This window comes from Hippopotamus amphibius, chromosome 6, assembly GCF_030028045.1.
Source record: "Hippopotamus amphibius kiboko isolate mHipAmp2 chromosome 6, mHipAmp2.hap2, whole genome shotgun sequence".
In the NCBI taxonomy this organism is placed as follows: Eukaryota; Metazoa; Chordata; class Mammalia; order Artiodactyla; family Hippopotamidae; genus Hippopotamus; species Hippopotamus amphibius.
In genome coordinates, this window is record NC_080191.1 from 168305646 (window position 1) to 168324863 (window position 19218).

At 36.4% G+C, this 19218-nt stretch overlaps 1 protein-coding gene across 10 annotated transcripts in view; it reads right to left on the bottom strand.

Annotated features, from left to right (window-relative positions):
• The window catches only part of ATP13A3 (ATPase 13A3), an 80899-nt gene that overhangs the window by 40632 nt on the left and 21049 nt on the right, over positions 1-19218 (bottom strand). For 9 of the 10 annotated variants that reach the window (XR_009054241.1, XM_057738291.1, XM_057738284.1 and 6 more), the window contains 13 exons: positions 18036-18135; positions 17417-17590; positions 16582-16764; positions 16207-16277; positions 14467-14547; positions 13254-13323; positions 10045-10179; positions 9531-9603; positions 7065-7196; positions 5744-5923; positions 5260-5417; positions 4383-4571; positions 2326-2387 (listed from right to left, as the gene is read on the bottom strand). Coding sequence is in view for 9 of the 10 variants with exons in the window: in XM_057738291.1 (XP_057594274.1) it covers positions 2326-2387; positions 4383-4571; positions 5260-5417; positions 5744-5923; positions 7065-7196; positions 9531-9603; positions 10045-10179; positions 13254-13323; positions 14467-14547; positions 16207-16277; positions 16582-16764; positions 17417-17590; positions 18036-18086 (1559 nt within the window). In the remaining variant the exon portion in view is untranslated. The remainder of the gene's footprint in view (positions 1-2325; positions 2388-4382; positions 4572-5259; positions 5418-5743; positions 5924-7064; positions 7197-9530; positions 9604-10044; positions 10180-13253; positions 13324-14466; positions 14548-16206; positions 16278-16581; positions 16765-17416; positions 17591-18035; positions 18136-19218) is intronic. The other variant, XM_057738293.1, reaches the window with a different exon arrangement.

A 19218-nucleotide genomic window follows, 5' to 3' on the forward strand; every position in this document is an offset into this window, starting at 1 on the left:
CTAAAAATTTTCCAGAATTTATGAAAAGCATGAATCTTTGGAATCAAGAAGCAAAATGAGTCCTGCACAAACAAAAAGATCATGGTAAAATTGCAGAAATCAAGCATAAAGAAGTAATTTTTTTAAACAAAGGAGAAAAAAAATTACTAAAGAAGACTAAGATGTCTCAATAGCAATAACAAAAGAAGTCAGGAGAAATGGAATAACATCTTTAGGGTGCTGAGGGAACACAGCTGTCAACCTAGGAATCTATATACAGTTACACCATCATTCAAGAGAGAGAATGAAATAAAGATCTACTAACAAATGTTAGTTACAGAAGATGGCAATTTAATCCAGAGGAATGGGATACAAGAAGCAATGGTTAGCAAGGTATCCATAAACCTAGGTAAATTGTAGCATGTAGACTGCACAAAACCAAAATCATAAAATGTTATGCAACAAATAAATATAAAAAGGGAAGTGAAAGTAAAAGTCTACAGTCCATGGGGTTGGGGGGGGGGGGAGGGTTAGAAACTAATAAAGACACCCAGGACTTTAGACTCTAAATATGAATATTAATAACTTAAAGACAAGTAGCAAAAGATCAGAATGTATAAATTCTGAGAAAATGAGAGAAATATGAGAGAATGTGTATGGGAATTGGGGTCAGGGATGGTACAAACAATTTCAAATGTGTCTGAAATCACAGTAAATGTGAACACAATGGCACAGAAAGACTGTAAAGTCAAGAGATGGGAAAAAAAGATATACTAGGCAAACATCAGGCAAGAGCAAGCTGGTGTGTAACTATACAAATATTAGATGAACGAGAATTTAAGACGATGCATCGTTAGGGGTATGGCACAAAGTGACATGCTAATTACCAAGAAGATGTGTCAGATCTGACATTAAATGAACCAAACAATAATCTCTCAGACTGTATAAACCAAAATCCCACAGACTTTTGAGAGGAAGAAAAAAAAGAAAACACAACCATGGTAGCAAAACTTTTAAGCATCAAAAGACAGCAAAAACAAAGTAAAAAGATGAAACAGAGACTGGTGAAATATTTTTACAACCCATAGTACTGAAAAAGACGATCACCCAGAAAACACAAGAGGACTTCTAACAAGTGAACACAATGAAGACAAACACCACCACTAAAGAAATCAGGGTATAAACTGACAATATACAGAGTGAAGGTACGCTCAGCTTTGTAAGTAATAAAGAAACTCCAAACAAAGCCACAATGAAATACCACTTCCTGTCTATCCACCTGGAAAAGTCAGAAGCCTGACAATGGCAAGTTTGGCAAGGACATGGAGCAACAGGCTCTCTCACCCACTGAGGGACGGAGTGTGAGTGAGCACCATCACATACAGAGCACCTAGACGGTACCTACTGCAGCTGCGGCCATGCACGTGCTGTGTGATCCAGCAACGACACTTTTAAGAAGCTGGTGTACTGGAACTCAAACCACATGCTCACAGAACTTGTGAGCCTAAGAATTTTAATTATGACACTGTGAAAGTGGAAGGAAAAAGGAAGAAAAAATAAAACCGTCCCTTAGAGCTGAAGAACAAATATTATGATTTAATCACATAATGGCATACTAAACAACAGTTAAGATTAATAAATTGAATCTATACATATCCACATGGATGAATCTTGAAAACAAAGTTATGAGGCAAAAAAGCAGCAGAAACACATGCAGTGCATATCAGTTGTGTATATTTATTTATAGATATATCTTGTTTAAGGGTAGATATAGATGAAGTAAAAATATAAAAACATGCAAAGATAACAACTTCAGAATGATGGTAGGGACAGAGAAAGGGACAGGTTAAGATTTTAGCAATATCTGTAATGTTTTAAAGCTTTTAGGAGATCTGAAGCAAATATGGCAAAATGTCAACTATTTATTCTTAGTAGTGGGTACACAGCTATCTACTATATTACTTTCTATGTTTGAATGTTTCATATATTAAAATATTCATTAAAAATTAACTAATAGGGACTTCCCTGGTGGCGCAGTGGTTAAGAATCTGCCCACCAACGCAGGAGACACGGGTTCAATCCCTGGTCCCAGAAGATTCCACATGCCACGGAGCAACTAAGCCCGCACACCACGACTACTGAGCCTGTGTGCCTACAGTCCGTGCTCCACAACAAGAGAAGCCACTGCAAGGAGAAGCCCTTGCACCGCAACAAAGAGTAGCCCCTGCTCACTGCAATCAGAGAGCCCATGCACAGCAACAAAGACCCAACATAGTCAAATAAATGAATAAATTAAAAAATAAATAAAAATTAACTAATAAATGATCAAGTCTAGCTAATAATTACCGTGTATTTTCCACTCGTTGAATCCCCCAAAGATCTAAACCATCTTCAGTAAGAGTTCCAGTCTTTAAAACAAAGAAGAAAAAAGCACACATTTACAAAATCATGAAAAGCTATGCTACATCGACATATAGCTATACAGCTGCAAAAGGGGGAGGGAGATAAGCAAGATCTCTGTGTGTGTACTAACAGAGAATAACTTTTAGGACAAAAAGTGAGGAAAAGGGCGCAGAACACTCCCTATGGTACAGTTCCTCTTACATGGGTGGGGCGGGGTGGGGGAGATATGTGTAGAATTGTGTACTTATGTGCTTATATTATTAAACAGTGAAACAATTCACCAATCAACCTATCAATCAATAAAGGATGCCAACACAGGAGGAAGAGACTAGGGCGTAGGGAGCCAAAAAAGGGAAGAGGAACAAATTAAATGACATCAAGAGGTTGCAATCAGCCAGCCTGGTTTCCTCAACAAGACGACTGGGAAAGAGAGGTAAGAAAAACAACGGTCCCAGATTAATTGTAACCAATGCAATCCTTATTTAGATTCTGACTGAAAACACAAATTGTAAAAATCTGAGACATTTCTGAGAAAGGCAGGCAAACCTGAATACGAATTGGATATTAGGTAATACTAAGGAACTGTCAATTTTGTTAAGTGTAGTAAGCAGTGATAATGGTACTGTGGTAATGTTTTTTTAAAAACACTATCTTCTAGAGCGATACACCAAAGTACATGGATGAAGTAATATAATGTCTGGTGCTGCCACCTTCAAAATGAGGCACAGTGAAGTAAGACTGACAAAATGTTGGTAACTGCTTAAGCTGGATAATGGGCAAATGAGGGTTTATTATACTTGCATCTTTTTCTCCACTTTTGTGTCTGCTTAAAAAGTTTAAAAACATCTCCAGAAAAGATTAAACAAAATTTTAAGTTTCTGAACAGATTCACATGAAACACAGTCATGGGATATGACCTTTTTCTTTTTCCTTAATAAAATATATATCACATTTTTTTCTTTCATAATGGAGATGCACAAAAATCAAATTCTTATCATATCAGTTACCCAGAAGAGCCAGATGGAAGGTTTTTTGGTCAAGGTTTAATTCTCTCAATTTTTAGGAAAACTCATTTCAGGTGAGGAAAGAAGAACCCTTTGTAAGAGGCAAGATAAATTTCACACAGGCACAAAATTTGCCATTTTCACATAAAATCACAGTCAGTGTCTTTCATAATTTTGTAACACATTCAATAAAATCATGGAGCAAACACTAAACGTATGTACTTTACAGCAATAACATTCCAGTAACTGTATCTGTATAGAACCTATTCTGTTAAAAAGATGAAAGAGCAGATACACTTTACTACTGCTGCTGCTGCTGCTGCTATATGGCGCAATTCTGGACGTGAATGGTCAGTCAATTGCAGATCTGGGCAAAAAAGCAATATCCAAAGTATTCAAAATTGAAAAAATGAGAAGAAATAATACAAAAATGATGCATGTACCAAGTAAGTTAAAAAAGAGAAAAATGGGAAGAACATTTCTTTTAAAATGTGTGCAAATTAACTGATAAAGAATACAGAACCACTGCACTTTAAACACACGCAGACACTGTGTGTCAGCTGTATCGCGATCAGGTCCTTACAGAAAAAACAAAAAAAAAATATAGAAACTAGGGGCTTCCTAGGCAGCGCAGTGGTGAAGAATCCGCCTGCCAATGCAGGGGACACGGGTTCGAGCCCTGCTCCAGAAAGACCCCACATGCCCCGGAGCAACTAAGCCCGTGCACAACTACTGAAGCCCACGCACCTAGAGCCCGCGCTCCACAGCAAGAGAAGCCACCACAGTGAGGAGCCCGTGCACCACAATGAAGAGTAGCCCCCGCTCACTGCAACCTGAGAAAGCCCGTGTGCAGCAACAAAGACTCAACGCAGCCAATAAATAAATAAATTACTTAAATGTATATAAAAAAAGAAATACAGAAACTATTAATCTGAATAGTTTAGATTTACAAAGCTACAAAGTGACCTTTGAGAATGATTATGAAATTGAACCAACCTTGTCAAAGCAAACAAGATTCAGCTGTCCACAGATGTTTATCCTTTGGGGACTGATACAGAAAATACCCACTTTTTTCAGTCTTCTTTGGGCATACACAATGCCAGCAGTCATTGCAGCAGGAAGTGCAGGCGGCACAGTAATTGTAATGATATCAAGAGACTCGATAATTATATCTCTAGCTTCTACCTATAGTTAACATAAAAATGTCAGACTCTCAATATTAAATATTTATTAACCCAATGTGGGTACTTCTTTAATGAAAACTCTATAAGCCATTTTTAGTTTTATATATAATAAGTGTGTATATTCATGCATTAACTATCTATAATTTTTTTCCCTTTAGAGATTCTGCAAAATAGAAGACTGTGGAATGAGACCTATTTTTAAAGCTAATTCTTGCTTTAATAGCCCCATATACTTCACACACTACATACTTCAAAGTCAACAAATATTTTCAGATATTGTCTCTTACTACTATGCTAGTCTCTATAGGGTACAGAAAAAAGAAATCTGACAAGGTTCCTTAGAAATATCTTCAATTATTTGTAATCACAAATAATTTTAATGCTGTATATACCAGAGGTTAAAAAAAGAAAAAATAAAGCTTTTGGTATGTGATCACTCCTCCCTTTTTTAAGTCACAAGAGAACAGATAAAAGATCATCTAAACCGGAACTGATCAAAACTTTCTGCTTTGATGATGATGTTCTATATCTGTACCTTCTAACATAATAGCTACAAATCTTATATGGCTTTTTTATTTAAAGTTAAATTAAATTTTTAATTTTTCAGTCTCACTAGCTACATTTCAAATCTCCAATAGCCACATGTGATAATTAAGAATGAAACTCCATTAACGGTCCCACATACATACCTCATTTAAAATGCTATTGATAATACTGTAGATAAATCCAATGCCAGCCACTGCCACAAGACACAGCAGAAATAAGTAGGCATCTCTGTAGAGTTTAAAATCAGTCGGTTTGGGATATAATATGGAGCGGACAAGTTGTCCTTTGGAAGTACTAAATCCTTTAAAAAAAAAAATTAAAGAAGAAAATGATCATATAGTATTTTTATAAGAAAACGAGAATTATCTCTCAAAACAGAATCTCTTCTTAAACACTCAAGAGGCATCAAATATGCTAAATGAGGGCTTCCTAGGTGGCACAGTGGTTAAGAATCCGCCTGCCAATGCAGGGGACACAGGTTCGATCCCTGCTCCAGGAAGATCCCACATGCCTCGGAGCAACTAAGCCCGTGTGCCAAAAAAACAAAAAAAACAAAAACAAGCAAACAAAAAACAAACAAACAAAAAATATGCTAAATCATGCAAGACAAGATTAACTATTTTCTACCTGTTCTAACTACTATGGCTTTGACAAGTTCTCCAGTGTAGAAACGAGTTTGAATAACAGTTGTCCCACAAAACAAAGTGTGTCGTCTATGTGTCTCTGGACTATATAATTCATCTTCTGCTCCTTTTATGTCCACTGAAGGGTTTGGCAAATTAGTCTTTGTCACTGGAACACTTTCTCCTTAAAAAAAAGAAGAAAAAAAATTCATAAATTAAAGCACAGAAATCAGTATCAAACAGACAAATCTTGAGTTGTTAAACATCCTGTCATACTGTTGACAACAGTTATTAAGAGTTCTCACATGTGAATAATACAGCTTAATCAATAAGCTTTTTGTCTACCAATTTCCTTACCCAGAAATATCAAATCTTGTCTTCCACAATAATTTCTGAAAGTGATCTGTGACTCAAAGGTAATCATTTGGAAACAATTGCATCAAGTTTCCAATAAGAAGACAAAGTTGCTACTGTTGCCCTAGCAGCTGTTCTGCTACTCCTGAGAAATAAGCTGGAAAGCACTCTGCAACCCCAAACACACAGGACACGTGACGATCCGCTCCTAATGTCCCCCTTCCCTGACACCACCCCCCTCCGCCGCCACGCCCCCACTCCCACCCCCCGCCACGAGTAAGAAGAGAACAGGCATCTGAGCAAGGCAGAAGAGTATGGTCATTCACTAACAGTAAGAAACAGCCAAATTCTTTTAACACTAAAATCTAATACTCTGTTGCATTCACACTTCTTGTGTCAAAGGCGATGGTGTGTGGGGGTATTTATGTGTTTGAATGTGTTTTAAGACAGATTTAACAGTTTAAAATTGCATTCTATAGGAATCACTTTCTTGCCAGATTGACTATGACAATTAAAAAACAGTCATATGATAAAAATATATAAAGCTCTACCTCCAGATTGTGAATTTCCAAAGGGAAGTTATTTTAAAGTCTATTTCTCCCCAATTTAATAAAAATATCAACTCTTCTATTTCCCCTTTTTACACATCAAAGTGAGAAGTAAATACGCTGTGGGCAAAGGATTTCTTTCCTCTTCCCTTACTATAAAGCATTTCCTCATGTCAAAAGAATGGACAGAAGCAGGACAAGAGGTGAAGGGAACACCAGCATTGTGCTTTAGTACCACAGCTGAGTATAATGCAGAATTTGGTTCCCTCAAAAAAAAAAAAAAACAACAAACTTCAACAGCTATCACATTCATGAGTAAAGGATATAAACAGCATAGTTAATTTCAACATAGCTTCATCAGTAACTTAATCCTGATATCATTATAAACAACTCATTTGGGTTTACTCATTTAATTTAGTTTACCTGTTAACATGCTTTCATTTACAATGCAAGTACCATTAATAAGTACTGCATCACAAGGCATGACTGTCCCATTTAATGGAATGACCATGACATCTCCCGGCACAAGGTCTGTAGAAAAGATCTCTTCGATTTCTGAATTTAAAGAAAGAGAAGTCTGAAAAGAATATTCTTTCACTTGGAATAAAAATACAGCAAACAAAAGATCTACCCAAAGGTCCCCTGGTCTCAATAAGCATTAACAATATAATGAAGTTGAACAGGAAAACCCCAATAGAGTTTTGACAAATAAGATTATTATTCCTTAAACTAACAAAGCATGGTGTCTAAATGTGTCAGCTAATTTGTCCCTAGACAGGACGCTCACTGCACAGAGTTGATGCCAAGTCCCCTCTAACCTAACAGGTGGGTGGGCTTCAAACTCATTACAAAGGTGGATGGTCAATCTTAGCTATCAGCCCTATGAGTAAACAGACCGGTGAGTCCACACAGGAGACCCCTGCAGCAGGTAAATAAACAAACTCAGATTTCTGTAATCCCCTGGAAACAGATAAAAGCACTGAAATCTTAGCACTTTCTTTTTTAACAGCACTCTTTTTCTCATTGTTACTATTTATAATCCATAATGTGTCACTGTCTTCTAAATATTCCTAAAATAGTCCCAAAATATCTTAGATATTTTAAATCAATTTACAAAATAAACTTTGTCATATCTAGTTCATTATTTCCTTAGGAATTTATGTATTATACTCAAGTGAGTTAACACACCTTTAAAGATCTTACCAAGTAAAAGGCGGCCTTATATTTGGGCATTCTCTCTCTCTTCCCCTACTCCTAGATTTTATTAAACTATGCTTGGAAGAGATTCACACTAGTTTCTAAGCAAAGATGGGTGAGGGGAAAACTACTGTTTGTAATATTACCCTGTAAGAAAAATACTCTTGTTTTCTAAAAAAAGGTAGAAGTCGTTTACTAAGCTATGAGGAAACAACTTCTAAAACATTCTAATGTTATTTAGCATGTAGTAAGTATAGTATTCTTCATTTCTTAACAAGATCCTTTATTTTAAAAACATGACTCTTAATGCCTTAAAACCACTTGAAATTCTAACCCTCTTGGTGTACCGGGAAACTAAACCGCAGTGATCCGTTGGACTATACAAACCAGGTGAGGAAGATACACACTGAACAGCGTATCTGTCCCAGCACCCCCAGGATCTTCGGTAGGGGCAGAGTGGGAAGAGGAAGAGCGCCGACAAGCTACGCATCTAAGACTGCAGGCAGCTAGGAGAGGCAGACACTACCAGCTCGAGCAGCAGGTGACCAAGAAGCACGAGGAAGAAAGCAACCTACTAGGCCAACTTGGGTTTACACTTGAATGTAGTGTGCTGGACCAAAAGAATGCAGACGGATTGGTTTTCCTGATCACTCAAAGTGGCTACTGTCTCCAAGGCCCATGACGCTGTGCTCCCTCTCCTTTATCTCCTTTACCTCTTCAATACCTCATCAGACAACCTGATGCGTCCAAAACATGTTCCTTCCCTACAATCCTGCTTCTCCTCCAGTGCTCCCTATTTAATTAAATGACACCAACATCCATGCCCCCAGCCTGATACCATGCTATCACCTTGCATCCAATGAATCATCAAATCTTGTTCAATGCCCACATTTAAGTATCTTTCAAGCCCATCTCACCACTTTCCATCTTCACGACCCTCACCCTGCTTCCTTTCATGCCTTCAATATCACTCCCTTCTAAGTAAGTTTGAATATGGCAAACAGAATGATTTTTTTCAAACAAGCAAATATGATCATATCACTCTCCTACTTAAAACCCTTCATTGGCTTTCCACTGCCCTTTGGGAGAGTCCAAATTCCTTAACAAGCCTTAAAAGGCTGTCCACCATCCAGCTGCTGCATCTGATACACTGAATTTCTTTCAGTTATTACAATGGCCAAACTCCCTCTAATATCCAGGCCTTTGGGCCACTCAGAACCCTCCTCTCTCCCTCTCTCACCCCCACCTTACCACTTTCTCACCTACTTCTTATTCATTCACTTAAAAATACTTTTTCAAAGCAGCCATCCCTGACACCTACAGTAAATGAGCTCTGACATCTAAGTTCCCTGATCTCTCCCTATGATAGCATTCACCACACTTCACTGTTTCAGTTTATCATCTGTCTTTCCAACTAGACTGAAGTTCGATGATGGCAAGGACTATGTCCATCTTGGTTAACCACGGCATCCCAAGAGCCTAGTATAGTACCTGCCACATTACAGAAAAGCAAAAATACAATTTCACATAAATGAATGAATTTGATACAGAAACATGAGTACAAATACAAACACACTTTCGTTTCTTATGGAAAATAGTGTGTATGTATAATATATTGGGCTTGTTTCACACATTAGTGCTTAGTGGACATCTTTTTAAATTTATTTTTCCAGAGTAAACTGAAGTACTTACCTTCATTTGCTCTGCAAACTGAAACTCTCACAGTACTGTGAGCTGCCACCATGTCATGCAACATAATATATTGCTGAATCAGGAAAAAAAAATTTTTAATCATTAATTTAAGCTAACTCTTCAAGCTATTAGAAAGCAAGGGTAATATAAGGTAAGTTAATATAATAAATGCACATTACTCTGCCTTTAAAAATGTCAAGACCAAATTCAAGACAAAATGAGAAGCACTTTAATGAGACAGCCCTGAAAACAGAAGAATCAGCCCTCCAGTATCCCAGTCTAAGATAAGCAACTATATAGTTCCCTACGGCCTTGAAGCAGTCAAGCGATACTCTGCCTCTAAAAAGCAGCTGCCTTCCCCCAACTCAAAAAGGAGGGAAAGGGAGTACATATTCACATAACTAAAAGAATAACTGCATGGAGTACTTACTTTATACCAAGTATTATTCTACACATCTTACGTGTTATTACAAAAGACAAATACAGTTGTGAAATCCACAACAAACTGACTCACCTTTCTAATGGCATACAGGGAGCTTACAACTGATATTACAGACATGATCACGATGGCTACAGCATAGTAATAGTATTCATCTGTGCACCACAGTATAACACTGAACAACTGGAAAATGTAAAATGGGTTGAGAACCTAAAAAACAAGATTTTTAAGTCAAATTGAATGAGATTTATAACCATACAAATTTAGGGAAAAACGACAAATAACATACAAGGGAACTCCCATCAGGGTAACAGCTGATTTCTCAGCAGAAACTCTGCAAGCCAGAAGGGAGTGGCATGATATATTTCAAGTGATGAAAGGCAAGAACCTACAACCAAGAATACTCTACCCAGCAAGGATCTCATTCAGATTCGAGGGAGAAATCAAAAGCTTTACAGACAAGCAACAGCTAAGAGAATTCAGCACCACCAAACCAGCCCTACAACAAATGCTAAAGGAACTTCTCTAAGCGGGAAACATAAGAAAAGCAAAGGACCTACAGAAACAACAACAAAACAATGAAGAAAATGGTAATAGGAACGCACATATTGAAAATTACCTTGAATATAAATGGACTAAATGCCCCAACCAAAAGACACAGACTGGCTGAATGGATACAAAAACAAGACCCATATATATGCTGTCTACAAGAGACCCACTTCAGACCTAGGCACACATACAGACTGAAAATGAGGGGATGGAAAAAGATATTCCATGCAAATGGAAATCAAAAGAAAGCTGGAGTAGTGATACTCATATCAGATAAAATAGACTTTAAAATAAAAAATGTTACAAGAGACAAGAAAGGACACTACAAAAAGATCAAGGGATCCATCCAAGAAGAGGAAATAACAATTATAAATATGTATGTACCCAATATAGGAACACCTCAATACATAAGGCAAATGCTAACAACTATGAAAGAGGAAATGCAAGGCAGAAATAGAGACACAGGTGTAGAGAACAAACACATGGACACCAAGTGGGGAACGCGGGGAGGGTTGGGGGGAATGAATTGGGAGATTGGGATACCAAATTGTATACTCTAAATATATGCTGTTTAGGGCTTCCTAGGTGGCGCAGTGGTTAAGAATCCGCCTGACAATGCAGAGGTCACGGGTTCGATCCCAGCTCCAGGAAGATCCCACATGCCACTGAGCAACTAAGCCCATGTGCCAAAATAAATAAATAAATAAATATATGCTGTTTAATGTCTGTTAACTGTATCTCAATAAAAGTTCTTAAAAAAAAAAAAAAAAAAAAGAAGTAACCAGCAAGATACTTACAGGATAAGCTCTATAGTATCCTTAGGGCAACATGTAACTACCCAAAGAGTAGGGCAAGATGTTACTGTTTTTTTTTTAACCATTAAACTACTAGAATTTGACTAAATAGGCTTAATTTATTTGCATCTGTTTAAATTCACACCAAACTCAAACATAGATTCAACTAGAAATAGCTGAATTGTATGAATTTAGCTGTTCTTCATTCTGCTTTAGCAATAAAACACATTTACTTTCAATAATTACTATGCTGTTAAAGGATACAAAACTTTCAACCAAGTGGAATAGATGTTTCCTTATTTTGAACTCAAAACACTAATTTACTTATGAGTCAAAGGTTCACTGGAGTACAAAGAGAAGACAAATATGAGATAAGTTATACCATTTTGCTTTCTCTAAGGAAATTAAGGATTAAAACCTGAATGAAAAAAAAGATAAGGAGTCCTGGTAATGGACTTTGTTTACCTAAATTTTCTAGTACGTTATCAATTTCATTAATAACCCCCCAATGTCTTAAAATTGATGCTTCTGTACTTTTTAAAGCACTTTCACATGTACAGTCCCATTTTACTTCAAAACCAAATGAGATCATTAAAGGACTTACTACAATTTTACCAATAAAGCAGCAGCAGGGAGAAAGGTCTTCTAATGATCAAAGCTAGTTACTGATGAAGTCACATCACAAACCAGCCTTTCTAATTCCTGATCATTCACTTTGCTAGGCTCTGAAGCAGCATTGCATGGCCACTCTCAGGAGCCGACAGAAAACAATCTGTACCTTCTTCTAAAAGTATTCACCCGGGCTTCCTAGGTGGCACGGTGGTTAAGAATCTGCCTGCCAATGCAGGGTACATCGGTTCGATCCCTGCTCCAGGAATATCCCGCATGCCGCGGAGCAACTAAGCCCATGTACCACAACTACTGAGCCTGTGCTTTAGAGCCCATGAGCCACAACTATTGAGCCCATGTGCTGCAACTACTGAAGCCCACGTGCCTAGAGCCCGTGCTCCCACAACAAGAGAAGCCATGGCAATGAGGAGCCTGAGCACCACAATGAAGAGTAGCCCCCACTCACCGCAACTAAAAAGAAAGCCCGCACGCAGCAAAAAAAGACCCAACACAGCCAATAAAATTAATTAAAAAAAAAGAATCAGAAAAAATAAAAAAATAAAAGCATTCACCCAACACAGCTAATTCTAATCTTTAGCCCCAAATCAGAAAGAAGATTGGAGAGCCTAACTCTCCTAGATAAAACCACTTACTCCCTTCCTTTGCATGCCTGCACCCCTTTATTCACACCTCTTCTATGGCTCTCGCACCTGAAGAGTCTCTACTGTAACTACTGACATGTGTTCCTTCTGAGCTAAAACGCAAGCTCCTCACTGTCACTCATCATGTCATGTTCTTAATTCCAAATTCCCTACACAATGCCTAATTCCTAAGAGTATACCACAAGCAGGAAACATGACAAATTCTTTTTAAAATTAGGGGGAGGGCCTTCCCTGGTGGTCCAGTGGTTAAGACTCCATGCTTCCACTGCAGGGGGCACAGGTTTGATCCCTGGTCGGGGAACTAAGATCCCACATGCCCCACAGGGAGGCCAAAAAAAATTCAGGGTGGGTAGCAAAGGAAAGAGCTCTATACATCTGTAAAACAGGGCAAGGTTTAGATGTGCAACTTCCTGAGAGTTTAAAAACAAAAAAACAGAAAAAAGACGACAGACAAGAAAAGCAAAAAAATTAGACAAAATAAAAAAGTAATCATGCCCCCAAATTATTGATCTACCAGAGTAATATCTTTCTGACCTTCCAAGTAAAAAAATAAGCAAAGAGACGTTAGGAAACAAAAAACCAAGAATATCTTCTTATTACTTAAACCCTGGCTCTTTTCAATTGACAAACCTATTGATCACAAATACTGAGACAAGTACAACTGTCTTACCTCCTTAATTAGAAGCTTAAAAACCGAAGGCACTTTCACAGCAATTTCATTTACTCCATAAAGCAATTTTCTATAACAGGAAAATATAATAATAATATTACATTATATCATATTAGTACAATTTAGGGAAGGCATTGCATTAGATAAGGCTCAAACCACCGACTGCTCCTTAAATCTGGAACTTAAACATTCATGTTTCTGACCAGCTGTCTTCTACAATTTAAATTCTCTATCTACAGTATTTTAATCAACGTAGTCAATACTGGATAACTATACTGTTATTTTATCTTTCTGTGTAACAAGTACCTTTCCCACTAGTCTATAATAACCACGTCAGCAAAAGATCTCCTTTTCCATCCATGAACACAATACATCTCAACAATTATGAATGGCAATTAATTTCTGCAAAAGACTACATAAGTAAATCTGAGGGGTCCTGTACTATTTTTCTAATAAGAATACTGCACTAAAAATGTTTATTTCAAAACACTATACATTTGGCTTTTTTTTTAAGTTGCTTAAAACCTTTCCCTTAAATTCCTTATAATAGTACTTCCTATATGATAAATTAATTATTGCCTTTTATAAAGCAGAAGCCTGAATGAATTTATATTCCAACCCTTTGAAAGAACATGCTATAGGAGTACAAGAAAATTTCTAATTTAGTTTGAAAACGGCATTTATCTCTACGATATGTAATATGCTGGTATACTTCTATACTTTAGCAAAGAATAACACTATAAAAAGGATTATGTCTCTAAATTTACAAATTTTCACTGTGGTAAATTTGAGCTCATGCTTATAATTCCCAATATTTCAGTAAATCTGAGATTTGAATTGTAAGACATTTCATGGTTTTATGTACTATCAAGAAAGATAAAAATGCTGTCAAGTAAAGGATAACACTCCACCCAATGTGTGACACACCCTTCTTTAGAGATGTTAAAATGTAGGAAAGTGTGCACCTTAGAACTGATGAAATACAGTATATTTTCAGGGACAGTCACTTCAAAATCAGCTTCAACATTTTTATAATTCTTAAACTGAGAGACAGTCTTACCCAAATAAAATATCAATAAGTTGTCAACTACTATGTTATAATATTTAAATACCTGTTAATATTACAACTATATGGTAAAAGCGTAGACTACACATACACTACTTTATTGAGGAGTTTTGATAATAGATCTAACTTTAGTTGGATAAAAATTACCTGTAGGCATGCATCCCCTTTGTCAGTCCTGCACTATGCTTTTCATAAATTGACGTACAAGAAACACCTTCATCCAGTCCCCTAAATAAATCCAAAGTTTTTACTTTAAACAAAGTTTAAAATATCCAAATTTCTTAATGCCTCATTTTTCTATATCCCTGATTTTAAACTGTGACTTCCTTGCAAATAGACACCCCTAACAAAAACTGAGATAACGGATGAGAATTTTTAAACCTCCAATTCCTGAGATAAACAATAATGAAAGGTCTAAGTCTGAAATGTGGCAACTTCTAAATTATCCAATGTATCACGTGATAAGATGGTCTCAATACTCAAGTTCATATAACGATATTATTATCCTTTAAGTCTGTGCCAAAGTTGTTAGAGCTTATTTAAGCTAATAAAATTAAAGGTAAAGTAGGACTAACACAACAATTCCAAACTAAACATGAAAAAGTTTTTACTTATTATCTAGTTTCCCCTCAATTTTTAAGCTTCACACTAAAATAAGTCCTATTCACTTATTTTTCTTCCTATAAAAGCATCAATCTAAACCCTTCCTTCATCTAATACATACTCAGAAGAGAAGTGCAGGATCTGTATGTCACAGGCAAATGTCTAAAATCTGTAACACTCAAAACTGGGATTCAACCAGCATACCTACTTTCCACTACAATGTCTTAATTACGCTTATTTTAAATGAGATACTATTCATAAAAACTCTAAAGAGAATCTAACACATCATTTAACTCCAATCTTTTTCTACTTTTTTCAGAGAGAAAAACCAAGCTCCATAATTTGCTATCATTGGGATAAGTTTAAACTCTACAAGCTGGCATGGCTGGCAAAAGCTACACAGCAAATACGCCTGACATTTTTTCCCACTGAGGCTGATTACTTCTCCAAAGGCAGCAGGGATCAGCTCCAAGTCAAAATTTTTTTAAAAAACAAAAGGACAGTTCATTGGCAGTGGTCTATAAAGAAAGTAACGGATCTTAACTAGGAATGGTCTTCAGAAGTAGGCATGTGGAATTGCCCTGCTCCATTCCAGAATATTCCGACTGTCTAGTGTCTGAGGAAAAAATCCAGGCATGAATATCTTAAATGTTCATAAAGTGATTCTCTTTTCACTGCTAATATTAAGAATTCCTTTGCCATTCTCAAGCAATGATACTTAAGGAGTGTTTATAATAATCACTTTAACAGCAATAAAAATAGAATCCTAGTTAATTTAGTACTTATATAACTTGAAGCCTCCACAAAAAATAAATTTTAAGGGATTATTCCAATTTGTCCTACGCAAGGCTTAAGACATTTGACAATGTCCCATCTGTATCCACATATTAAAGTGAAATTTGTCTATCACTCCATCTCTCAAGTACAAGTGGATGCAACTGTCAGGAAACTGAGCAGTGATAATTCTGATACCTTGACAGGCTAAAAGGTACACCTGAAATTCACTCTGAGATGAATCCTCAAAAAGAAAAGCACTCAGACTGGATTTTGGGAGCATACTGCTTCTAGCTTTTATGTAAATTTTGCCAAGGTACAAGTTGCTGATAGGATTTATTCTAGAATGGTTACTGAGTATTCAAATAACACCAAGGAGTTATTAATGAATAAGTGAATGAAAGTTACGTAATAAAAACCTCTTCAATTTTATGTAACACTAAAATGAATTCTTTTCTAGCTAAAACATTATCAAGATACTCATAATATAATCCAAAGAAAAGTACTTACTTTAAGAAATCGAAATTGTGAAGGGTATCATTCCAGAAGTATTTTACACTATGATGGGTGAAATAACGAATCTGCAGAATATACATAAAGGTTACATCAAAAAGCATTATCATCACTTGTTAACCATTAAGCTTACTAACATAAATTTAGCATATAGTATAATAACTATTAAAATTAAAGCAATCACATGTGACATGTAATCTATTCCTTCTAGTAAATAACTAAATTGTTATATAGTTATATATAATGACAAATAGGTATTTTATATGCATATAATTTAATCTCAAACAAAAATAACTGCAAGTACAATCCGTAATAGCATAAAATATAACAATTTTGGTTTTTAAAAAAACTTTGAGACTAAGATCACAATACCTGTTGTGACTGAGGTTGTGAATATTTATTCATCTCAAGTCTATTCTCTTCAGCCAGATTTTCAGTTAAGTGAACTGCATGGCCATTTGAAATCTTATCAGCCATTGATTTTGGGCTTGAAAATGGGGGAGTTTCCAGAGAAAGAAAGTGAATTTTTGCACAAAACCATATTCTGAATTCATCCTTAGAAGAGGAAAGAATAAGGGTAAAGAATCAATTATGCATATTACATAACCATATATATTTGGTTTCCGTTCCTTACATGATATATTAAGTATCTCTAATTGAGAAAGTGCCATTTTCTACTCACTAAATGTTAAACCATCTCATCAAGATGCATAAATTCAAACATGAAATGCTTTCAATTGCTTACCATTTTATATGTCCTACTTCACTGATAGAGGATCTCATAAAAGATCATAATTTCTTAATTTATCTATCTACATACTGAGACTAGATATTAAAGCCTCTTATGTCAATAAAATGCTTCCAATTAGGATTTAAAAAAAAAACACCTAGGGTGCAACAGCATCGCATAGTAGAAGAGATCTGGGATACAGTCCTGTCAAGTGACCCTGACAGACCAGCCACTGATCTAACCTCTCAGTGCATCAAGAGCTATAAAAAATGGTAGATGTGATGATCTTTAAGATTTTTTTAAAGTCTAACCACTGGAATAATAGTCACTTCAAACACAGATGCTTTAGAAATACTAGGATTAGTATTCCTCATTGTATCCTAGCAGTGACGTTCTCTTCATATTTTATTTTGAATACACACAAAGACATTATTTTACTCCTCAAATAATCAGCTACAAGTAAACACGTGGACTTACAGTAGTCCTCAGCAGCACCACTTCACAATCTTTAATTGCAGCTCTGATACAGGTCGCCTTCACCCGCCACTCAGGCATCCAATAGAGGAGCAGGAGAAGAAAGCCACCGGTACACACCACTCCGAGACAAACTATGGCAAGCTTCCAGCGACAAAAGTTATAGCCATAAATCTCCTGCACGGACACAGTGATTACATATCAAATGATATGAGAGGTAAATTTCAAAGTGACAACCCTATCTTTCCCCCCACACACCACCAAGAAAGAGTTGAGTTTTATTAAGGTGATTTTAAACTTTTTTTTATAAACGAAAATTAGAAATTTTGCATTTGGGATTATATTTAAGCATTAGCTAACGTAACTTCTTAAATTATCAAATAAAAAAACATACCTCTTTCCTCTAAGTTTTAAAAGTTCACAAGTGAAACAGGAACTATACTGGAACCAGAAGTGTTAGTTACATAATCCCAATTCAAAAACAGTCAGAAGGAAGGCAGAACGTTGATTTAGCTGTTGTTTTATTGTATTTTATTTTAGTAGTTTTTTTTAATGTACTTTTCTACTTCCCTAGAAATACAAATTCTTCACACTTTACAAGTAAATTATAAAAGCTGGTTACCATTTCATCCTCTTGACCCTGGTTGACAGTCTTTCTTTCTTCTTTGTCCATTATCTACAGTGGTTGGAAAGGTCTTGTGCCTCAGAACAACTGAAGATAACTGAGGGAGGGAGGAACAGATATTAGGACATTATTCTGTATCTTAGTAGACTATACTTGATAGTAACTTCATACTATCAGATTTCTTGTTTTTATACAAGTTTAACTGATATTTAGTAGTCACTAAAGTGCTGATTCTCATGACATTTTCAATGGTGTGCCAGTTCCTGAATCTGCATGACTTAACTACTATCACAAAACTTGGCATATTTCATTAATTAATTTACACCAGCACTAGCCTTAACACAAAGCCATTTAAATTCTAAGAGAAAACTAGTACTACAGAATCTTCCTGTTTCATTCCCCAGACTCATCTACTGAGCACCTATCACGTGTATGGCAATCCCTGGCCAAGGGTCAATCTCTAAGGCAGGTGGACCCCTATTGGAGACCACTCAACTGACTGTCTCATTCTGATTCCAAGTCCACGGAGCAATCTTCTTATTCCTGACTACCCACAATGCTTGTCTAGGAAAAGATGTATTGAGCCCACTGATAAAATTTTTTTCCTGTATTAAAAAAACAGATTAAATTCAAATATTAGACATTCAGCCACACATTAAAGAGTTGCAAAATATAAAACTATGCCACTTTTCTTGCAATTTTTTTTCTTTGCTTCTGGAAAATATATATATTTTTGAAAAAAATGTTACTTAACATAATATCTATTACTGTTCTATTAAATTAATATTCTTGTTTTTAAATTTTCTTAAGTTAATTTTATTTATGTATTTATTTGCTGTGTTGGGTCTTCATTGTTGTGGGCGGGCTTTCTCTAGTTGCGGCAAGTGAGGGTTACTCTTCATTGTGGTACGCGGGCTTCTCATTGAGGTGGCTTCTCTTGTTGCAGAGCACAGGCTCCAGGAGCGCAGGCTTCAGTAGTTGTGGCACATGGACTCAACAGCTGTGGCCTGAGGGCTCTAGAGCACAGGCTCAGCAGTTGTGGCGCATGCGCTTAGTTGCTCCACGGCATGTGGGATCTTCCTGGACCAGGGATAGAACCTGTGTCCTCTGCACTGGCAGGTGGATTCTTAACCACTATGCCACCTGGGAAGCCCCAAATTAACATTCTTAAAGATCTATA